General features: G+C 43.7%; 1 protein-coding gene and 1 pseudogene across 6 annotated transcripts in view; both read right to left on the bottom strand.

Annotated features, from left to right (window-relative positions):
- LOC129813042 (fermitin family homolog 2-like) overlaps positions 1-14,272 on the bottom strand; it is an 84,237-nt gene extending 69,965 nt beyond the window's left edge. Inside the window, exons 1-2 of one of the 6 annotated variants that reach the window (XM_055865181.1) lie at positions 13,884-14,272; positions 12,123-12,300 (exon numbers count right to left, since the gene is read on the bottom strand). In XM_055865181.1, coding sequence (XP_055721156.1) covers positions 12,123-12,279 — 157 coding nt within the window. In that variant the 5' untranslated portion in view covers positions 12,280-12,300; positions 13,884-14,272. The remainder of the gene's footprint in view (positions 1-12,122; positions 12,301-13,883) is intronic. The other 5 variants (XM_055865182.1, XM_055865183.1, XM_055865184.1 and 2 more) reach the window with 5 other exon arrangements.
- An 896-nt stretch (positions 14,273-15,168) lies between these two features.
- The window catches only part of LOC129813369 (phospholipase DDHD1-like), a 62,738-nt pseudogene continuing 52,741 nt past the window's right edge, over positions 15,169-25,165 (bottom strand).

The raw sequence follows: 25,165 nt of genomic DNA, 5'->3' as shown, positions 1-25,165 counted from the left end.
TTCACAACAAATGATGGCCTCCCGGGTGGCGCAGTGGTCTAGGGCACTGCATCGCAGTGCTAGCTGCGCCACCAGAGTCTCTGGGTTCGCGCCCAGGCTCTGTCGCAGCCGGCCGCAACCGGGAGGTCCGTGGGTGCGACGCACAATTGGCATAGCGTCGTCCGGGTTAGGGAGGGTTTGGCCGGTAGGGATATCCTTGTCTCAGTATGTAAAATGTAATAAAATGTATGCACTCTACTGTAAGTCGCTTTGGATAAGAGCATCTGCTAAATGACTAAAATGTCAATGTAAAATGTAAATGATAATAATAAATATAGGCCTAGCTATTGCCAATAGGCCCTAGGTATCCTGATGTTAACAGGCTAAGGAGTTGCTAGCGTAACAGAATGTTTCTCTGACAGAAGGGAACAGCCGAGTGGGATGGCTAGTTAGTCTGTTTACCTGGGTAGCCAATTTTTTCCAGTGATTGCGCCATACTACACCTCACCCAAATAAGAGGAACAGTGAATAGGCTTACAGCTCTAAGTGAGTGACTAACCAACACTGGGGACCAGAGAGAGGTTGGAGTTTAGAAGCCATCTATGATATGAAAGGGAGGGAAAACAGAACAGGGCTGCATATCATCCCAAAGTTATTCCCTCTTCTACCCTCACTCACTTCCAGGTCTGATAGGAGGTGAAAGCAATAGAACAGTTGTCCGATGTATAGAAGGGAGTAAATGAGGATAGAGTTAAAGGTGACAGGGTTTTGGAATGTGACGTACCTTAGGGACCAAAATGATAAAAGCCATATCGATTTACTTCATTGACCAGCAGGTGCTTGGTGTTTCTCCGAGGAGGACAGTTCCTTGCCTGGGTGTGAGGATAGCCAGGCAGTAGCGTTGGGAATTGCCAGGGACCTCAAGATATACTTAGGTGCCGATACGATATGTATTGCGATTCGATTCTGTGATTTCATTGCAATTTGATATTTCAAACATATTGCTAAACATGTCCGCTGCAGAGGGACAAGAGAGACCCATGAGACTGTAATCAGGGGAATAAAAGTGCTGGAAACCAGCTACGAAGGGCTTTTGGTGCAGATACAGCCAACTAGCGCTAAAACAATACTGCCATAGTCAGACCGACATATCTAAAATAATATTCCAAAATGTAACTGTAGCTATTTTTTCCCTATCACTACCAGGCAGCACTAGGAGGTGGAGCCAGGAAAGGCCGTTCTGTTGCATGTTTGAGATGCCAAACATGAATAAAAAAATAAAAAGCAAGGACACAGAAAGGGTCCAAAAACAGGACAATTAGTTAACACGAGGGAGGAAGAGAATAGTACTGCGAGTACTAGATATTAGACATCTTAGGGAATTTTTGGAACCGCATTGCAATGTACGCTCAATTTAGGGTAGTAACCGCAATTTGTAGTGTAGTGCTCAGATTTTTTTTTGGGGGGGGGGGGTATTAAGGCTAAATCCCCGCAGGATCTTGCTACGTAACAGGAAGCTCTGGGCAGGGCAGGGCTGCTACTTAGCCTAACTACTTCCTGTAAGATAGATTAGAGCAAAGCAGAGTGGGGCTAATCGCCTGGTCCGGTGAGGCCCTCTCTCTGCAGGGAGCTATGGTTGTGGAGGGTTCTGACCAATGGACAAGACTGTGAAGCAGTCACGACTCAAATCTCTACATGTTACCTCATTTGTGAGTTATGGCAACATCATAAGTGAGATGACAAAGCATGTATAGCAAACAGAGAGGGATTTGCAATACTTCCTGCTTCTATAGAAGGGAGATTCTTTTTGTAGGTAGTAAAGACCCTCATTCCAAACCAGAGAGAATTCTGGGAAGTATCCGTTCAGAAAGCCCCTAAACAAGGAGAGCAGAGTTGAGGGGATGTTAAGAACAAAATTTCACAGGAAGTCACACATCCTGCGTTAAACCGCATCCGTTTCCTCACAAACCCCCTAATACATTGTCAAACCCTGACCATCTCCATTGTCAAACACGGACAATCTTCCTCTGGTCAATACCACCAACGGGCAGGCCGGTCAGCGGGGACACCAGCCAAAACCCCACCACGACAACGGACCATTCAAACCTTCCGTTCTGATTGGAGAACTAGGAAAACCTCTCCACCATTTTTTTAAATGAAATGTCAGTTGCTTAGCGCCAATTTGCGCCAATTTGTTTCTGGCCATTTTGAGTCTGTAAATCAAAACCCACAAATGCTGATGCTCCAGATACTCAACTAGTCTAATGAAGGCCAGTTGTATTGCTTCTTTAATCAGTACAACAGTTTTCAGTTGTGCTAACATAATTGCAAAAGGGTTTTCTAAATGATCAGTTATCCTTTGAAAATGATAACCTTGGATTAGCTAACACAACGTGCCATTCGAACACAGGAGTGCTGGTTGCTGATAAATGTAGATATTCCATTTAAAAAATGTAGAAAAAAAAAAACTGCTGTTTCCAGCTACAATAGTAATTTACAACATTAACAATGTCTACACTGTATTTCTGATCAATTTGATGTTACTTCAAATGGACAATTTTTTTTTTGCATTTCTTTCAAAAACAAGGACATTTCTAAGTGACCCCAAACTTTTGAACGGTAGTGTACATTTCTATAAAAACGGTAGTGTCTATTTATAAAAAAAATGAGGGCAACAACTAAAACAATACCGCACATGGCGTCTAAATAGACACCCCAAAAACAATGTCAAGGGACATGGATTCTCAATGAATAAAACCGCTGTAGGAAAATGTCAGGGCACAGGCTCCACATACGCAACACATTTTCCAAAAAAGGGGGTAGATCGAAAGGGAAAGAAACAGAGTGAACGAAAGAGCGGGGGAAAGAGCTGAAGCAGAAGGTATTGGGATGACAGCATTGTAGCTTCCAGAGAACATGCCAAACCCTGGAAATCATTTCCTGCTCCACAGAAGACTTTTATGGAATTCTAGCGCCGTGTCTCACGTCACAAAGACCACCTCCCTCTGTCCCCCTCCTCCCCAAGCCTACCCACCCCCCCTTCCTCTCAGCCAGCCCACCGCCACTTCTCCATCCCTTACAACACAGATCTAGGATCAGCTTACCCTCGAACCCGAACCACAACCATTAGGATGGGAAAACAGCGTTTAAGGGCAGCTGAACCTTACTCCCCTCTACACAGCTGTCAGGATGAAACTAAGCAGGGGCTTCACAACACTGACTGGCTCTACTATTCAGAGTCAAAGCCCCTTAGAACGTTCCCACTGGGAGTCAACACCCACCTAGGTTGGAGGGGCAACATTACTTTACTCACACGCCTTTTACATAAGAGTTTTGACTTTCCTCCATGTGTTCCCCCTCCCTCAGGGTAAAGGTACTATATACTAACAAAGTAACTCCTCTACTCCCTAAAGTCAGAGGTTTGACTTTTCTCACAAACTCTTTTCTTGGAGCCCTGATACAGAAAACAGGGACTTTATTCCAGGATGGTGCAACATTATAACAACGCATTCTTAGAAAAAAGATTGAGCAGAACAAAAGTTTGCTGGAGTGTTTGCATCCCCATGTTCACAGGAAGGGGGAGGCCATACCGGTGTGTGTGTGTGTGTGTCTGTACAAAATGTGCCACGCTCAATTTAATGACGTCTGTTAGAGCATCAGGATTCCAGAGATTGCATTAGCATTGAGTGCTAGTACAAGTTGGGCCAACTGCCAGCCAGGCAGGCCTCCATTATATAGGCTAACAATAAGCGCACAAGGCCAGTGGCTGTCCTATCCCTTCATGGACACTGTGTAAAGGCCTGTGTAAAAGGCCAGGACAGATCTTGGCACTGTTTAAAAATTGTGATAATATGGGTATTTTCTGGTACTCGCGTCAAAGAATTCAACATTCTTAACCAACAGTGCTTCATGGTGCTCGCTTCAACAAAGCCCAAAGAAACCAACGTGTTTGTTGGACAATGATCATGTTATTACCACCTCATAGGCAATGCAAGGGACTGGGCAATTACTACCAACGTACACTACTGGTCAAAAGTTTTAGAACACCTACTCATTCAAGGGCCTTTCTTGATTTTTACTATTTTCTACATCGTAAAACTATGTGTGGTGTTTCAAAACTATGAAACACCACATATGGAATCATGTAGTAACCAAGAAGTGTTAAACAAATTAAAAGATATGAGATTCTTCAAAGTAGCCACCCTTTGCATTACAGCTTTGCACACTCTTGGCATTCTCTCAACCAGCGTCAGCTAGAATTATTTTCCAACAGTCTTGATGGAGTTCCCACATATGCTGAGCAATTGTTGGCTGCTTTTCCGTCACTCTGCGGTCCGACTCATCCCAAACCATCTCAATTGGGTTGAGGTAGGGGATTGTGGAGGCCAGGTCATCTGATGCAGCATTCCATCACTCTCCTTCTTGGTCAAATAGCCCTTACACAGCCTGGAGGTGTTTTGGGTCACTGTCCCGTTGAAAAACAAATGATAGTCCCATAAAGCACAAACCAGATGGGATGGCATATCGCTGCAGAATGCGGCAGTTGGAACCCCCCCAAAAATGTATTAAATAAAAAAATCGACCATGAAGGCCTGATTCACTCATGATTCACCATGAAGGCCTGATTCACTTGGCCCAAGCAAGTCTCTTCTTCTTATTGGTGTCCTTTTATTAGTGACGACTTTGCAGCAATTCGACCATGAAGGCCTGACTCACACAGTCTCCTCTGAAAAGGTAATGTTGAGATGTGTCTGTTACTTGAAATCTGTGAAGCATTTATTTGGGCTGCAATTTCTGAGGCTGGTAACTGTAATGAACTTATACTCTGCAGCAGAGGTAACTCTGGGTCTTCCTTTCCTGTGGCGGTTCTCATGAGCCAGTTTCATCATAGCGCTTGATGGTTTTTGCGACTACACTTGAGAAACTTTCAGAGTTCTTGAAATGGTCTATATTGACTGACCTTCATGTCTTAAAGTAATGATGGACTGTCGTTTATCTTTGCTTATTTGAGCTGTTCTTGCCATAATATGGACTTGGTCTTTTACCAAATCTATCTTCTGTATACCACCCCTACATTGTCACAACACAACTGATTGGCTCAAACGCATTAAGGAAAGAAATTCCACAAATTAACAAGACACCCCTGTTAATTGAAATGCATTCCTGGTGACTACCTCATGAAGTTGGTTGAGAGAATGCCAAGGCTGTGCAAAGCTGTCATCAAGGGAAAGGGTGGCTACTTTGAAGAAACGCAAATATATTTCGATTTGTTTACCCCTTTTTTGGTTACTACGTGATTCCATAGTTTTGATGTCTTCCCTATTATTCTACAATGTAGACAATAGTAAAAATAAAGAAAAACCCTGGAATGAGTAACTGTGTCCAAACTTCTGACTAGTACGCTGTATTTAAAAAAAATATATAATAATCTAGGCACCGTTAATACTTCACTAGGATTAGTTAGGATGACAAAGGCTACTGAAACCCCTTGGATTAGATGGAGGTGATGCCCGGCAATGGAAACTGCTCATGAGGTGGCAAATGATCATGGTTTACTGTGTGAAATTGAGTGAGATGAAGATGAAGATGACGACAATGGTAACTGACAACGCAGCAGCAAAATCTCATGTTTGAGTGTGAAATAAAGTTAGACCATTTTAACCATATTTGATGATGAACCCAAAGTTGATAGTGAGCCAAAGTCTCAGATGTTTAGACTTTCTACAATGGTTGATACAGTAGTGTGACAATTGTTCCATCTTCATCAAATAAAGTCCATAGCTAATGTTGTTTTGTCAGATGTTGGTTTCCCCTTCGATTCCAACAGAAAAGCTTTCAAAGGAAGCACTTTGGATAAGAACAAAGTAATAGTGTCCAAATGTAGCAGACACAAACAAGTGAAGTAGTGAGTGAGGGGGCGATCCGAGGGGAGGATTCTTAATAATGCAGCCTGAAATACCCTACTCCTCAGATCAGGGGGAATGAAGACTAATCAATGGCAAAGTGCTTTCCTGGCATTTCACTGTTGAATCCATTATGCTGTACTGTAGTTACTAGCTCCCCATCTGAGCCTCTGATGTAAAGGGGATAGTCACTGCTTATAGTAGGGGATGGAGACGGACGGAAGACAGAACACATGCATTATGCATGTTAACGCATGCCCCCACCCACAACAAGAGAACTGTGCTGGTAAAGGGTTGTGTTTTGAATGTGGGCTGTAAACAGTGGCTGTGAAACCACAGTGAGAAATATTAGCTCAGTATGTGTGACAATGCAGCGCAGCGCATGCCACGGACAGCACCCTTAGACATTAACAGAATCACAAGGGATTTTGTGAGAGAGACTGGGACAGGACACCCTGTGTGTCTGTGTGCCAGAAGTACGTGGCATCTGCGTGTGTGTGTTGACAGACTACCTTCAAAAGGATGCCCTCTAAATTAACCTCCCTACACCAAGACAACCATCTGACTATCATTCAACCAGAGTCCATATGCCTACATGTGGCCAAAGCACTTGAATGCAGTTCAGTCTGTACTCAACGATGTCACCAGTGAGAGGTGGGTGGACCGGGAGGCATGAAAAGAGGTCACGTACAGCTGGGAGAAAGCACGCACACACATAAAAGAGGTGGTGCCTTTTCTCACAATACAACAGTGTCACACTAGAGGTGCTCCCAGGGTCCCACTCTATCCAGTGTAAGTTGTTGATTTACTCTAAATGTGGATAATACTTGATCATTACCACTACTGGCTATTCCACTGCTGGTCATATGTACAGTATCTGAACAAGGCCAACATAGAGTAGCCATGTGTCAAGTCTGCAGGGAGACTGGGTTAATGATTACAATGGAAAACAACCTGACTAGACCTATTTGAATGTTCCCATGCCATCTAAGGTGCACCCAAACACCAACATGTCAACTATGGGGGCCGTTTGAGGATAACCATAGCAGCTACATTAACTTTTTAACTTGCCAATCATTTCAAATCAAATTGTATTTGTCACGTGCTCCCCATAAACATTGTAGCGAAATGCTTACTTACAAGTCCTAACCAACAATACAGTTAAGAAAAATACAAAAAAAAGTAACAATTAAAGAGCAGCAGTAAAATAACAATAGCGAGGCTATATACAGGTGGTACCGGTACAGAGTCAATGTGCGGGGGGCACCGGTTAGTTGAGTTAATATGTAAATGGGGTTATTAAAATGACTATGCATAGATAACAGAGTAGCAGCAGTTTAAAAGAGGGGGGGAGCAATGCAAATAGTCTGGTTAGCAATTTGATTAGATGTTCAGGAGTCTTATAGGCTGGGGGTAAAAGCTGTTAAAAAAGCTCTTGGACCTAGACTTGGCACTCCGGTACCAGAGAGAACAGTCTATGACTAGGGTGGCTGGAGTCTGACAATTTTTAGGGCCTTCCTTAGAGGGGTAATTGAAACAAACACTACACAAAGCGATGGCTTAAGAAGTAATTATGACTGGAGGGATAAGTTAGCTCAGCTGCACTGCTTCTACAGTTCACCTTGCATTTTACTGCTATCAAGAGGAGATACTGAGACCACTGGTGATTAACAGTTATTTGGACAATCAGCAGATGTGGCTCTTGCGCCTCTCAGATGTGTTTGTCTGCATGTGAGGAGACCCACAACCCCTTTGCTACGCCACAGTGTTGCTTTTACTGCTTTCACATAGGATTCACGGTATGTCTTTAAAAAATGGCAATGTTTATATATGACCCCATTACAAACAGGCCCATTTTTTACCACATTCTTGCCTGCATACGCCTTTTATACCTTGTGTGCATACCGGTGGCAAGTGGTAGAAGGAGTGTATTTTAATAAATCTATTGAATATACACCATCAAAAAGAAATCCATTATTAATGTGTTTAGGCAGGTCCTAAGAAACACAAGACATAAAATGTATTTAAAACAATACCATATTTTTTTGTTTCATTATGTTACGTCCAAATTAATAAAATCAATAGTTCATTAAAAAACAGAAAAGATACACCTACCCCAATCAACACATGTTTTGTAGTAAGAACATAACAAAATACACATTTTTCCCCACACGACTTGCATCACGGGAACATGTCATGTAAAAAAGAAAAGGATATTTTGAAACAGAGCCCACGTTTCATCCCTTTACTACTCTCCCTCCACTATGTTAGGGAGCAGGCCTAGGGTCTTACATTGAGAATATCTTAATCATGATACCCAGAGAAAATTATAACAATCCTATTTTCAAAAGCATGCGACTCATGTTCATATTTCACAACCTTCGCGGGCTTGTGTAGTGGTCTATATGCGGTCGATCAAAATAAAATAGGTCTACACTTGACTTAGGCTACATTATTGCATGCTAAATGTTCCTGATCAGTGAGATGAGCAAACGAATAGATGAGCTATGCCACCACCACTTATTTGCCCAGCCAGAAACCAATGAACCAAATAGCCTATACATATGGAGATTCAGTGAAACAGATCACATTGATTGAGACAAGTGGGGCTCCCGAGTGGCACTGCATCTTAGCGCTAGAGGCGTCACTATAGACACCCTGGTTCGAATCCAGGTTGTATCACAACCGTCCGTGATTAGGAGTCCCATAGGGCCGCTCACAATTGACGTCGTCCAGGTTTGGCCGCTGTAGGCCCTCACTGTAAATAAGAATTTGTTCTTAACTAACTTGACTAATTAAATTCAGGTAAAAAAAAATGTATATGTAAAAGTGAAGTCACAGGCTTTTGGTAGGGAGTAGGCCTAGGATACTAAAAGACTGCGAGTGAAGAGCAAAATAATCCACCTTATTAAGCTATAAAACATGCAGGCAAAATGTAATAAATGAGCCAACTAGACAAGATGATCATGAGCAGAACTCACCTCAACTAAGCTAACATTTCCACAGCTTAATTGTAGCCTAACCAATATCCAAACAAAGTGAAAAAAATTAAATAAACACACTGAGATTGATTTATCAAGACCCCACGCTTGTCTCAAAGCAATCAAAGTGGTGCTGAAATGATCATCTAGTTCACCACACAATGGTAAGCTATTCCTTCACATTTATTACAAACGATTGGATAACTGGGAGTTTGATACATGCCTTCAACCGGCACCCGTACATAGCCCATCTAAATAGCCCATCCAACTACCTCATCCCCATACTGTATTTATCTTGCTCCTTTCCACCCCAGTATCTCTACTTGAACATTCATCTTCTGCATATCTATCATTCCAGTGTTTAATTGCTATATTGTAATTACTTCGCCACCATGGCCTATTTATTGCCTTACCTCCATTATCTTACCTAATTTACACACTGTATATAGACTTTTTCTACTATATGTTTGTTTATTTCCTGTGTAACTCTGTGTTGTGGTATGTGTCGAACTGCTTTGCTTTTATCTTGGCCAGGTCGCAGTTGTAAATGAGAACTTGTTCTCAACTAGCTTACCTGGTTAAATAAAGGTGAAATAAAAAAATACCATTCAGATATTAAGAAGAGGAGGAAAAAAAGGTTGGTGGTATGGTAAAGCTGGGAAAAAACATTAAGGACACCTCTTTCCATGACAGACTGACTAGGCGAAAGATGTGATCCCTTATTGAGATCACTTGTTAAAATCTACTTCAAAATCAGTGTAGATGAAGGGGAGGAAACAGTTTTAAGGTTTTTTAAGCCTTGAGACATGTATTGTGTATGTGTGCCATTCAGAGGGTGAATGGGCAAGAAAAAAATGGTGCATTTGAACGGGGTATGGTAGTAGGTGCCAGGCGCACCGGTTTGTGTCAAGAACTGCAACGCTGCTGGATTTTTCCAAACGCAACCGTTTCCTGTGCATATCAAGAATGGTCCACCACCCAAAGGACATCCAGACAACTTGACACAACTTTAGGAAGCATTGGTGTCAACATGGGCCAGAATCCCTGTGGACTTCTTTCAACACCTTGTGGAATCCAAGGTGGGAGGGGGATGTAGCTCAATATTAGGTAGGTGTTCCTAATGTTTAATATAATCACTGTTTGTTTCAGTGTGACAAGAACAACTGACAGTCACGGTCAGCTGAACCAAACTATTCTATACCATGGACATCAAACCACACACCACTTGAATCCACTAGCGATAACTCACAAAACCAAAGGTAGCCAGGACCAAGTGTAACAGTATAACTTTAAACGGTCCCCTCGCCCCGACCCGGGCGCGAACCAGGGACCCTCTGCACACATCAACAACGGTCGCCCCAGAAGCATCGTTACCCATCGCTCCACAAAGGCCAAGAGCAAGGTGCAACACTACTTCTAGGTTCCAGAGCAAGTGACATAACTGATTGAAACGCTAGTAGCGCGTACCCGCTAACTAACTAGCTAGCCATTTCACATCCGTTACACAAGCACAACATGAGTCGCAGAATAGCATCATAAATATAAACTATTGCCCAATAACATGAGCAGTAAATTAACTATTACAACAAGGTGGACAACCCCCTATAAAAGCACACACACTCATACTGTAGCAGAAGGGAAGCCTTCACAAGGGGAACTTGCAGCTTCATCCACACACATCTTCTAGTGATGTGCAGTTTGCGAACGATTCATCCTTTTTGAACGACTCTTTTTACTGACTCGAGAGTCAAGATGAGTTTCTCTGAGTGACAGCAGGATTAATAGGTGCTACTCCGGCTGAGCGGCTCCTTAGACTTGCTCCGACCAATAATTGTCCGTCATATATGCGCGCTGGAAAACAGATCACGCTGCCGGCAGCACAGAGAAGGAAAATACATATGTAGAACTGATAATTGATCTCATGTAGTAGGAACGAATGTAATGATTAGATTGGATATGAGGGACACAGCTTTGTAAAACAAACTCGAACCATTGGGGTGCTGCAGTTCGCAAACAATATTGTGCTTATCACCCTCACAGCAGTCAAGCAATGCATTCCGCCAATAGTCGTTCACAATAGTCCGGTTACGGCCTCAACTAGACCTTCTTTCAAATGCATCAACAAATCATCTTATTTGTATGCCTAGCAATCAACACATGTACATTGTTTAAAGCACCCTTTTACAAGTCTCATTCCAATAAACCCCTTACGGTGAACGAGAGGCTTGTAAAATCATTCCCCGACTCTTGAGTTTTCAGTTCATCATTCTCCGGCAGGGGGTCCTGCGTACTCTGGGCAAAACTGAATCCAATGAATGGAGTCAAAAGATTTGTTATTTTGACTGAACGAGTCAAAAACATATTAGTCAGTAAAAAGAGCCTTACTAACGTTTTCCCACATGTTGCAGCAGCAGTGCTGCTTGTGAGCCTGGTTTAGATGCAGCACATAGGACCACAGAGAACAAAGGCCACAATTATACTGAGTTTTAACAGAAGGGCTAAAACAGGGAAATGTGCAGGCCAGGGAATAAAATATTGTGCAATGGAGAAATGTTGGGTATTCGCACGCCTAAGACGCTGTCAAGTCCCAAACTGCACTGCCATCATGATGTCTGTCACCATGAAAAAACCCAGTGTTCCACTCTGTTCAATCTCTCACTCAGAAACGTGTAAAATGGCAGCATAATTCCATTGGATGTTGCTAATCATGTGATAGAATGTGAGAAGTTACAGTATATCCATATCATAAAACATTACAGATTCTGAATTCCCACTTAAGCCAACAGAGTAGCCTGTATGTTTAGTATACGTCGCTCACTGGTTACAAGTTGCTATTATCTGTTAATGGTGTTTAGATGAAGTCACATTCCAGTTGTCAGTTGAGGAACTGTTGCAAAGAAAATTATTTACTGCCTCACAAATATGACTAGATAACTGACAGACATAACCCAGCTGCAGATGGGAGGCAGAGGGGACAGGGGCCAAAGAACATTGCCTCGTGACCGCCTATGGCCTTCCTCCCTTTGGTCAACCACATAAGGAAAACAAATGTAGTAGAAATTGGCTATCTGAATAGAAGCACAAATCAACAGAAAATACAAAATAAAACATTGACAAATCAATATGCAAATGTTTCTATTCCAATACTTTGAATAAGATGGGGATTAAAAACAGGACATCAGCACATTTCAGGACATAAGCACATTTCTTCCAGAAGAAGCTGGACATAAAGAGTGCAACACCATTGAACATCTCTTACCGAGTTTCTCCACGAGTTTGAGCATGACCCCACCGATGTGGATCTCACCGGTGACCCTCAAAGACACGTCCCTATGGAGGTCTGTCACGTGCATCTTCAGTTCCCACGTTCCGTCCGCATAGCAGCCATCGGGCATCCGTATACCGTCCAGCGCCATCCTCACACCAATTAGGAAAAACTGCCAAAGAAAAAAGTACTTCCATTCAACTGGTAAAAAAAATATGTATCAAAATTGTGCTTGCCATACATTTGTGAAGTTTGTCACATGCAGACTGAAAGTGACTTGAGGAAGCACAGGACCCAGACCACCATAGCCGATCAAAGTGTTTTGATAAAATGTTGTGATTTTCCAGAACTTAAACAGTTTCTGTTTCTTTAAATCATAAAATGTCAAATGTGAGTTTTCTTATAGGCCATTTGAAGCATGCTTTGGATATGGCTCTAACCAAGGCTTCATTAGTTATTGAGAACCCAAGGGGCACAAGGTGGCTCACAGCCGGTCCTTGTCTTTGGTTCTCTGCTGATGGTTTGGAGGAATGTGAACTACAATCCCGACGTTGTTTTAACATTTAGAAACGTTATTAACCCGCGGTAGCGATACGGTTTTGGAAACCTTTGGAACTTAACTTTCAATTAGACAACAAATCAACTTTTTTTTTTTTATTAAAGCACCCACGGGGCGCAATTTAGCAGTCGCACCCGGCTGTTTCCACTCACTACCTCAGGTATGACATTCTCTCACCTTGCGCTCGCATTTCCATTGGACCATTCCATTCCACATTTGCGGTTGGATGGCATGTTTGTCAAAATACAGGCAGTTGTAACTTTCCTGAACTGCGACAGTAAGTGTATCTGTTGTATATGAAAAATGATATGCAAGTTAAGTTCCAAATGTTTCCAAAGCTGTATTGCATGCGAGGCATATTTGCGTTTAGACAGAGCATTTGGGCAGGCGTCGGGCATTTGCCTCAAGGCTAATGGGACATCCAATGGCTCAATGTAATTGGAGTCGTGAATAAGTCTTAAAGCGGCAATCAGCAATCGAAACAACGTGAAATCCCACCCCAGATTCGACAAATAAACTGTGGTTGGAGTAATGTAACCACTCAAATTCAGACATAACTAGAGATGCAAGGACTGACCATCCATGATATCAACATAGTTTGAACAACGTTAAATACAATGTTTACTTCAATATTTGGAAACAGTCAAACGTATATTTAGGGTTCTGATTGTGTACGACAGTTGAACTAAGGTCATGAGGCATTACATTATCAATGGGTACATACCAAAAACAATTGGATGTAACAACTGCAGATTGCCCCTTTAAGACTACATGTGAAGTACGCAATTAATCGATAACCAAAAAAGAACAAAGGGTACCGGCTTAAGTTATGGCAAGCTGAACTTCAATAAAAATACTCTCCCGTCTTTGTGTTCACCTGCTTTTTCTAACGGTAAAGACATCCTGACAAATATGAAGTTGATTACGTAAGCAGCCCCATACAAGAACTCATGAGAGCACACAATCTGGTCAGCTAGTGTAACTCACTTAATATGTCCATACATGAACAAAACGAATACGTTTGAACGAGTAAAAGGGAGTTAGAATCATACGTTATTTACCAGATATAGCAGGCTTTATAATCTACAGTTGGCGCACAAAAAAAACAATTTTTCATATTCCAAAGCGGCAGAGTGCGCAAAAAGAACTACATTTGAGTTTTGAGGACGTAAATTAAATCGGTTGTGTCCACTCACCTTCTCAAATACACCAACCAAATCCAAAAAGCCACTTAAACTTCCGAGGTTTCGATAGTCAACCAGATTTTCTAAATAATGTAGACTATCTGGGTCTTTTCAAAGAGAATATCCCAAAGAACTCGTCCAATTGAAGTATCCCAAAGTGCCTCCTGGCTTCAGCTAATGGAGTCCAGCCGTCTCTCTTTCTCCCTCCCTCTTTCCACCAGATAACGTCACTCACTGCTCCAGCTCCAATCGACTTTTCCTTTCAAACCGTTCAGCAGTTCCTCTCTCCCAACATTACCCGCCCGGTCAATCCCCTGCTCCTTCCATACTTATTTTATTTTTCATTGGAAGGGGACTTGTGTGACGTGGAAAATTACGTACAATGTCATTTTTTATAATCTCGCAGATCTTTTCTAACCCCTAGGCTTGGAGTTTCAATTATGTCCCCAACCACGCACTCTTATTTAGAAATACATTGTAAAAGTTAAAACTATGCTTTTGTATGTCGTGTTTTATTCCATGCTTTCATTCATAACTGACCCATTGGAAAATCCAACCGTTTGGTAGGGAATAACAAGCGCATAGAACCGCTGCTGCAGCCTTTTATGGAAATAGTATGGCGTTTGCGGTGGTACATCCGGGGACCGCTATGGGGGTCCCCGCCTAGGGAATTACACACAATTACTCATTTAGAACACACTTTCTAAAGCCCCCCCCCATCTACGTATATCAAATCCAGCGAGCCCACTAGTTTTAAATATGTTGCAATATTAGGCTCTCACTGGTAAAGATGTTACAAAATGTCCAGTGTGCAGCCACAAGTCTGATTTGGATATAGCTGCTGATCACTCCTTTTGATGAAACACATGTCAACGGTTTAACATAACATGCATTGCACTTGTTATCCTTAAATGGTGTCCTACCCTCTTATCAGACCCACACATCCTATCTGTTCATTATTTTTCGTGAGCAAAATAAAATAACAAGATAATCTCGCTCCCTGTATTTTCATTTCTGGTACATCATTAAAATACCAACATCAGGAGTGGATTGTAGGCATACACTTTGACAGATCAACAGGCATGAGTTATGGGCTGACTGAAGTGAAGAATAATCAAGACCCTTTGATGGATCCACAACCTCAGCCATGAAAGAATACCCTGTTGAGTGTGCATGGATAGTAGTTATTAGTCATTGTAAACTAAATAAAATACACATCAATGTGTGAAATTGTACAGATTGTTCTATCCACACACTGCCTCCACCACTCTAGAGAATTATATATTTAGCCAAACTACTCATTTGTTTGGATTTGTTGATGTGCATTCAAAGCCATAGCAACACAAATGGCTAGTTTGGCAAAGATTGAGCTGCTGTCCATTTCTTTTCCATTGCATCTGCTCTTCTGTACAGCAGCATGCTCTCCTGCTCCAAGTGGTTGGCGGTAAGGCATGAATCATCTGGGTTTCTGGCTCTCCTCCAGTGTTCTGCTCTCACTAGTGTCAGCTCTCCAGCTCCAGCTAAGGAGTTTGGGCCTCAGACTATGGTCTGCATTGAAACAATGTATAACCTTTCTCTCTTGCTGCTCTGACCCCCTCGTTGGAGTCTGGCAGCCGACCCATTGCCTTATAAAGATTGTTTTAATTGCTGGGTAAACATTTGAGTCAGATGCAGGGAGCGCAGGAGAGTGGAGTTGCAGAGGAGAGGAGAGAGACGGTACACTTATGTGGAGTGGAGCTTGCTGTGGAGGGCCCTGGTCTGGTTTCGCTGTATAATGTCTGGCTTTCACACAACACTGGTGGTGTCACTAAAATAGTCTCAATCAATTCCAGACAGTTAATTACTGATGAGGAATGTGTACTGTGTCTTCTAATGAAGTTCACAACAGCATCTGTAATCAAGTGGATATGGCACTGTCCAATAGAAATGTGTAACTTTGTACAAATCAAATGACATGTAGCCTACAATCACTATTACGGCAAACCATACTAGACATGGACATATAAACATACAGTTAGAAAGTATATTACAGCGTTATAGCATGGTGTACACACAGTAGTTTACAATTCACTGCCAAGGTATTTGCGTGTGATTTAACTAGGAGTTAGTACTGCACAAACTAAGAGAAGGGCAGCTCAAGTACATCACCTTATAAATCCTTTCTAATAGCTCAGACATAAGGACCACTGCAGGGCTGATCAGTAGTAACTAGTAACTGAGTAACTGTCTCATGCTAATTGCCTCATTGTTAATGAAGAGAGGAAATAGACTTGGAGAGGCCTGTGATGACCAGATTGGTCAATGGGGGCCATTGTTTTACTACATGGGGAGGTATGCCATCTTGTGGACAAACCTAGAACAATGGGAATTGCAGTTTTTTGTTGTTGCATTCACTTAATTGAACTAATCCCATCTCTGCTTTACAGATATTGCTTAACTGCATTGGGATTCTACTACAGTACCACATTAGATACATAAAAAGTGTTAGGTCCATATCTTCAATCACACAAAGCTCTATTCATTAACTATGAATCAGCTATTGTGGTGTGGATGGAAAGTATGTGTGGGGCCGAGGAAAGAATTTGATGTACGGTTCAAAGGAAACAAATAGCAGTATTGTGCTCCATCAAAACCGGGAGATGGAAACTAGCGAATCTTTCCCATTTAATATTTGGAGAATATCTTCCTCCCTCAGCCTCGTCCCAGACCTCTCTCCCACACATTTAAGCACTTTTCATTCAGACAGACCAGACAGTCCAGACGTCAGTACTACATCTCAGATATCATACTTGGGACATGACAGAACAACTTTAGAAGCAGCAGATGGGAGAAGGATACAGAATAAAAGAAGCCATTGTACATTAAACAATTTTTTAAATGACAAAAAGGAAATAGCGTTTCAGATGGCAGTTTGAATCCATTTCAGGCATGGTGGGTTATTGCCCAACTCTAGGGACAGTCACTTTTCCAGCAGAAATCCTTTCAAAATCAAACTAACAAAGTTTTAAACAGTCTTATTGAAAAAGGTTTTGTTCATTCAGTCGACCCAGGCAATGCAGACATTCCTAGATGATGGTACCTCTCATTCTGTGGACATTATCTGAAAGGCGAAAGCCCTGGATCATGTTCAGTTGGTGGGAAATGTTTTGCAACAGAGGTACTACCTGAACTTGTCAAATAAGAACACCATCTATATTCTGTTGCAAAACATTTTGCTACAGTGTGCCCAACAGAACACAACTGGTTTTACAGATGACCCCTTAGGGTTCAAAGGTCATCCAAAGCCCTCATTAAACTAGGGGTGACTCTGGGATAGACCAGCTAGCTACCGCACTTTGACTTCACTAGATGCTTGGAGCTGAGATGAATGGTGAGAAAATATAACAGAGTCCCAAGACCATTCTCAAAACAGAACAAAAAACAGAACGTGCACAGCACACCATTTAAACAAACCTAGTTCTTTAGCCAATGTATTTCTGCACATAGTTAACAGTCTGTGCTTGTCTATTTGAGTGAGGTTCACCTTGTGATAGCTGGCCTGATGTGTTGAAACTATAATAGACCACAATTATGATAGCCCACGAACAAAACATCCTCCAACCATCATTTTAAATTGCCCCCATACTCAGCCCGTATCATTTTAGCATGCAGAGACATCAGTCGAACTGTCCTTGATCAGTACACTCAAAACAACATGGTAGGGAGTGTTCAAACCCTTTATAAGAGAGAATAGTTGCATGACTACCCAATGTAGAAACAACTTGATTTAGATGGCAGGCAGTTTTTCACCTTTGTCTGTCATTGACATTTAACACAAACACACAAAAGCAATTTCAAGCCATGTCTAAAAGGGGTACTGTGCAATTTCAAGCCATTGAGAATGTGCAAGGTCCAACATCATCCTTCACTCTGAACAATTCCAAGTAATTTTCCCTTATTGTCCATGACTTCAAGTTGTTCTCTGGTCCTCTACAAGGCAGTCTGGTCCAAGTCCGCTTCACAAAATAGGTCCCACTCTCATACACATCATGCATCTACATTAAAAACGACTCAAATAAATCCATTCTGTGGACTACGAGACCACTGGGACAGTTAGCTTGTGCCATACAGATTCTTAGACAACTCAATTGAGACTTATTTTCAAGACAAAGCATAGGACATATAGGGAACTCTACAATGCCAATGTGCAGTCAGCATCACACACATTCATTTGAGGTTGGTTACATGTCATCATCCTGCATCCATCATCTTATAAAACTGCTGATATAAAAAAACAAATCCTGTGTGGGACGTGTTTTTAGATAGTGGGCAGCTAGCGCCAGACCATCTGAATGCAGCTTCAGGATTTCAGAGGTCTGTTGGGAACACTGCAATAACCCCCATGAGAGACACATTCACATTTAAAATGACCACATGGGATGCAAAGTTATTCAGGCATCATGCTTCTTTTTGCGAGCCATAAAATATATACTGAGCTTGTTAAGTTTTACATATTGTTCATGGAAAAAGCAACTTAAGCTGAGTAACTCTGACCTGAAGCCCTTTACTAGAGGGAAAATGCCCTTGGATTTCAACATGCTCTGTTCATACTAGCTTAGCCACTAAGAGTGAAGCAGACAGAATAACTTAGTGACATTAAAGAGATATTTGGCCACCTGCTGGACTCCGGGATCTACGTTAACACTACTACAGATTTTTAAAAATGGTAATGAAAAATTAATTGGATAAAAAAATATATACATCCTTTCTTTTTGATTTATCTCGGTATCAATGCAAATAGTAGGCACCTGAAGGTCACTTTCTGTTCATGACCGTCTCAAGGTTCTGAGAAGAGTTTCTACTGGCTTGAACGTCTGAGTGACAGCTCCTCTGTCCAACCACAGACTGAAACATTGACATGATCTCTCTTTTGATTGGACACTTGAATTGCATACAAAGGGAGCTTGTCAGACTTTAGACTATCCATCTGAACAGAACTGATTTCACCTGTGTTTTGGTTAGATTAAAAAGTTGCCCTATAAAATAAAATGGAGGCTACATTTCAGATCTCCGTACAGGGATCTATATGGTTCCTGGTAGGACTAAAATAGAAACTTAATGACAATAAGGTAAGTTACACTTATCAAGCTTGACTTTCACATGGATGTACATCTGTCACTTGAATGTCCTGCTGACATTGTGTGAACATCATCTGAACGTCAAGTGAGTCAAGCCGTTGTTCCTCACTCGTTTGAGCCAAAGATGTACCTCATAACTAAAACAAACAGTTTGCCACACAGCACCATTCAATTATTAAACCAAAGACATAAGGTAATTTTACACCATGCCCAAACCAGACGCGTCATGTGCTTTGCAAAATAAATGTACACATACATGTTATTCAATCATTGCACCCATACTGCCAACGAGCGTCTGCACTGCCAGGCGCTAAAATAGAAGTTGATTCTATTTGTGACGCAGACCGCGCTGCAAGTCCTGCCTCTCCCATCTCCTCATTGGTTTTTAGAAGCATGTACCCACATGCCATCTTCTCATTGGTTTTTAGGAACATATACCCACGTGGGTGATTGAAAGATGAATTGAGGTCGGTTGTGGTAATGCACCTTTTATGAATGCTAGTTGCCAATCTCCATACAAAGTCCAAAGAAGAAAAAGATGCCTGAACTGAGAGATGACTAGAAACGATTCGGTTGACCGTTTTATGTGTGGATTAATCATCGGAGGACCTTGCATTTCAGGTCAAATAACAACTCAACGTTTATATCTCAGCACAAATTAGCTAGCAAGCTAGCTAGTTAAATAGCACAAATTAGCTAGCAACTGCAAGCTAGCTAGCTAAATTGCCATAAATGTTTAATCCTTTTCGACCTGTCCCCAAATTAATATAATTGGGTCAGAGTTTGTTTTGATATTTCAACCTGCGTGTTGTGATCGTGTTTGGTGTGGGTTTGACAAAATCAATTTGCACACGCACGCATCTGGTTTGCGTATGTGTACAGTCATCTTGTCACTTTGTCGTGCAAAAACAAAAATACTAAAATGGCTTTTTGTAGATCAATACTTCTACGTAAAAGTCACTTGATAGTCACATGGTAATAGAGTTACAGCGTCCCTGTGGAATACCAAAATAAAAACGAGACAAGATCATAATCTCCCCTTTTTTTTACATTTCCACAACAAAGAGAAAAACAGGAACTATGCCGTAGTGTTCAGACTAAGGGTCCCAGTATTCAGCCCAGGTAATTGTAGATGGAAGCATAGCGTAAGAAGAGACAGACCAGTGAGGATGAGGGAGTTTACTGAGGGGGCCAGGCTGACTTGTACATCCTCTCCTCCACAGACTGTGGAGGAGAGGAAAGATTTGGGTTCGGCTGAACCATGGCTGTTACACATGGGAGGAGCTGGAGATGGGTACATCCAGGAGGGCAGCAGTTTCAGACAGAGACAGTGATCTTCGAGGAAGAGGACACCCCTTCGGTAGTGTGCAATGGAAACTCTGACATACTCGTTGGCGGCTGGACTGGCTGGGAGGATACATAGAGGATCCTACTATCCCCCATGCTTCATAGAGCATGCATTGGGACTGGTCATAACAGTGACAGGCAGGCAGCCCTCCTCCGGGGGGCATAATCCAATGTGTCACCCTTGGGTGAGTGTGTATCCATCCCAACCTAAACAGTACAAGGTCTGTGTGTTAGTAGAGATGTGTCAGTATAAAAACAGAGAGAGAATGGAGTAACAGAGAGTGATAAAGATGCTGTGTTGTGTGAGTGGACATGGAGTTTCTCTCTGTGTGTTTACTCTGGGTCAGGACTGTCTTCTGTGGGTGGCGGCATGTTGGCCTGCTTGTATATGAACGTCAGTAGCAAGAGCGCAATATCGTGTGAGACCCAATAGGCTGTATGTGAGATCACCGCTGACCAATAGCGGCTCTCCACAAGGCCCTCACGGAGTTCAAAACCGATGCGGCGTTCTATTTCTACTGTAGAACAGAGATTCACTGTGAGAATACATTTTAGACCGTCTACTGTATACTGCACAAACGTAACTGCTACAGATTCAAAAGGGTACTTAACTCTGATGTGAATTAGCATTATGTATTCATTCTCCTTTTTATATATATAACAACTCTGGGGGGGGTCAAGGGTGGCAAATATTATGAAAAGGCACTTGTTATTACTGTCAACTATGTGTCTGTCTATCCCTGTTCTCTCCTCTCTGCACAGACCATACAAACGCTTCACACCGCGTGGCCGCTGCTACTCTAACCTGGTGGTCCCAGCGCGCACGACCCACGTGGAGTTCCAGGTCTCAGGCAGCCTCTGGAACTGCCGATCTGCGGCCAACAAGGCAGAGTTCATCTCAGCCTATGCTTCCCTCCAGTCCCTCGACTTCTTGGCACTGACGGAAACATGGATTACCACTGATAACACTGCTACTCCTACTGCTCTCTCCTCGTCTGCCCACATGTTCTCGCACACCCCGAGAGCTTCTGGTCAGCGGGGTGGTGGCACTGGGATCCTCATCTCTCCCAAGTGGACATTCTCTCTTTCTCCCCTGACCCATCTGTCTATCGCCTCCTTTGAATTCCATGCTGTCACAGTTACCAGCCCTTTCAAGCTTAACATCCTTATCATTTATCGCCCTCCAGGTTCCCTTGGAGAGTTCATCAATGAGCTTGACGCCCTGATAAGTTCCTTTCCTGAGGATGGCGCACCTCTCACAGTTCTGGGTGACTTTAACCTCCCCACGTCTACCTTTGACTCATTCCTCTCTGCCTCCTTCTTTCCACTCCTCTCCTCTTTTGACCTCACCCTCTCACCTTCCCCCCCTACTCACAAGGCAGGCAATACGCTTGACCTCATCTTTACTAGATGCTGTTCTTCCACTAATCTCATTGCAACTCCCCTCCAAGTCTCCGACCACTACCTTGTATCCTTTTCCCTCTCGCTCTCATCCAACACTTCCCACACTGCCCCTACTCGGATGGTATCGCGCCGTCCCAACCTTCGCTCTCTCTCCCCCGCTACTCTCTCCTCTTCCATCCTATCATCTCTTCCCTCTGCTCAAACCTTCTCCAACCTATCTCCTGATTCTGCCTCCTCAACCCTCCTCTCCTCCCTTTCTGCATCCTTTGACTCTCTATGTCCCCTATCCTCCAGGCCGGCTCGGTCCTCCCCTCCTGCTCCGTGGCTCGACGACTCATTGCGAGCTCACAGAACAGGGCTCCGGGCAGCCGAGCGGAAATGCAGGAAAACTCGCCTCCCTGCGGACCTGGCATCCTTTCACTCCCTCCTCTCTACATTCTCCTCTTCTGTCTCTGCTGCTAAAGCCAATTTCTACCACTCTAAATTCCAAGCATCTGCCTCTAACCCTAGGAAGCTCTTTGCCACCTTCTCCTCCCTCCTGAATCCTCCTCCCCCTCCTCCCCCCTCCTCCCTCTCTGCTGATGACTTCGTCAACCATTTTGAAAAGAAGGTCGACGACATCCGATCCTCGTTTGCTAAGTCAAACGACACCGCTGGTTCTGCTCACACTGCCCTACCCTGTGCTTTGACCTCTTTCTCCCCTCTCTCTCCAGATGAAATCTCGCGTCTTGTGACGGCCGGCCGCCCAACAACCTGCCCGCTTGACCTTATCCCCTCCTCTCTTCTCCAGACCATTTCCGGAGACCTTCTCCCTTACCTCACCTCGCTCATCAACTCATCCTTGACCGCTGGCTACGTCCCTTCCGTCTTCAAGAGAGCGAGAGTTGCACCCCTTCTGAAAAAACCTACACTCGATCCCTCCGATGTCAACAACTACAGACCAGTATCCCTTCTTTCTTTTCTCTCCAAAACTCTTGAACGTGCCGTCCTTGGCCAGCTCTCCTGCTATCTCTCTCAGAATGACCTTCTTGATCCAAATCAGTCAGGTTTCAAGACTAGTCATTCAACTGAGACTGCTCTTCTCTGTGTCACGGAGGCGCTCCGCACTGCTAAAGCTAACTCTCTCTCCTCTGCTCTCATCCTTCTAGACCTATCGGCTGCCTTTGATACTGTGAACCATCAGATCCTCCTCTCCACCCTCTCCGAGCTGGGCATCTCCGGCGCGGCCCACGCTTGGATTGCGTCCTACCTGACAGGTCGCTCCTACCAGGTGGCGTGGCGAGAATCTGTCTCCGCACCACGTGCTCTCACCACTGGTGTCCCCCAGGGCTCTGTTCTAGGCCCTCTCCTATTCTCGCTATACACCAAGTCACTTGGCTCTGTCATATCCTCACATGGTCTCTCCTATCATTGCTATGCAGACGACACAATTAATCTTCTCCTTTCCCCCCTCTGATAACCAGGTGGTGAATCGCATCTCTGCATGTCTGGCAGACATATCAGTGTGGATGACGGATCACCACCTCAAGCTGAACCTCGGCAAGACGGAGCTGCTCTTCCTCCCGGGGAAGGACTGCCCGTTCCATGATCTCGCCATCACGGTTGACAACTCCATTGTGTCCTCCTCCCAGAGTGCTAAGAACCTTGGCGTGATCCTGGACAACACCCTGTCGTTCTCAACTAACATCAAGGCGGTGACCCGTTCCTGTAGATTCATGCTCTACAACATTCGCAGAGTACGACCCTGCCTCACGCAGGAAGCGGCGCAGGTCCTAATCCAGGCACTTGTCATCTCCCGTCTGGATTACTGCAACTCGCTGTTGACTGGGCTCCCTGCCTGTGCCATTAAACCCCTACAACTCATCCAGAACGCCGCAGCCCGTCTGGTGTTCAACTTTCCCAAGTTCTCTCACGTCACCCCGCTCCTCCGCTCTCTCCACTGGCTTCCAGTTGAAGCTCGCATCCGCTACAAGACCATGGTGCTTGCCTACGGAGCTGTGAGGGGAACGGCACCTCCGTACCTTCAGGCTCTGATCAGGCCCTACACCCAAACAAGGGCACTGCGTTCATCCACCTCTGGCCTGCTCGCCTCCCTACCTCTGAGGAAGTACAGTTCCCGCTCAGCCCAGTCAAAACTGTTCGCTGCTCTGGCACCCCAATGGTGGAACAAACTCCCTCACGACGCCAGGTCAGCGGAGTCAATCACCACCTTCCGGAGACACCTGAAACCCCACCTCTTTAAGGAATACCTAGGATAGGATAAAGTAATCCTTCTAACCCCCCCCCCTTAAAAGAGTTAGATGCACTATTGTAAAGTGGTTTTTCCACTGGATATCATAAGGTGAATGTACCAATTTGTAAGTCGCTCTGGATAAGAGCGTCTGCTAAATGACTTAAATGTAAATGTTAAATGTTATTACATGGACTACAATACAATTATTCCTGAAAGTGTAATTGGGGTTGAAATGTAGCTGTAATTGGGGTTGAAATGTGAGGGGTCTATGAGGGTGGAGGGAGACTGGGACAAGGTGGACGAAAGGCCGTAAGCTGATTGGCTGTCGACTGTCCTCTTCGGCTCCTCTCCCTCTGGGGTCCAGCCCTCGATGCCAAAGGACACTCCGGAGGGCGCAGAGTGGGAGAACCGGGAGAACAGTATCCCATCCCCTTCCCTATACTGTTACCTATACTGGCCGCTCCTAGACAGAGAGCGAGATGGAAAGACAGCGAGAGAGAGCAAGACACACAGAGAGAGGGAGGGAGAGAGATTCATTTTAGATAGGGTGCGACGAAGGTGAGTGAAGTCTACCCTAGACTCTAGACATCCGGGTTGCCTCCCCAGCTCCGGCTTAACAGGTTTTGTAAGTAATAGAACGTCAGTTTGGCATAGAGGAACTACGTCACTACCTTATCCGCTTGAATATAATACTAAATAGTATCTAGCATGATGAAGAGATTATTTTTAATGAGTGCAACTAACTTCACTAAAACCGCTGCAAAGTTTTTCCCTACCAAATTTGGTTTCCAATCGCAACCTTCTGGCATGTCTGCCTCGTGATTTGTTGGGAGAGTTGTCTGTCGGAAGAGGATCCACCCTCTTCCGCTTATGAAAGTTGCCAAGAGTCCGTCATTGAAACCAGACCCTAATCTGTTGCCTAGGGTGGAGTTTTGGAGACTGACCCAGTAGTACGGCTCTGTTCTTTACATGCTCTCTCCACAAGATGGCAGTGTTGCCTATGTCATATATTATTTGACAGGTGGGTCTGTGAGGGAAATACTGTTGAGTGAGTCCAATAATAGATGACAATTCCATCACAAGATGCTGAGTACATGCTGATGTACTTTGAATGGAACCATCTGCTTTGTCTGCTCAGGACATGTTGTGCTGTCTACAAATATCTTCTGTACAAATGATTGACTGTAAAATCT

The sequence above is a fragment of the Salvelinus fontinalis genome, chromosome 16 (assembly GCF_029448725.1).
Source record: "Salvelinus fontinalis isolate EN_2023a chromosome 16, ASM2944872v1, whole genome shotgun sequence".
NCBI lineage: Eukaryota > Metazoa > Chordata > Actinopteri > Salmoniformes > Salmonidae > Salvelinus > Salvelinus fontinalis.
Note: the sequence above shows the minus strand (reverse complement) of the source record. Positions and strands in the feature narration are given on the sequence as shown.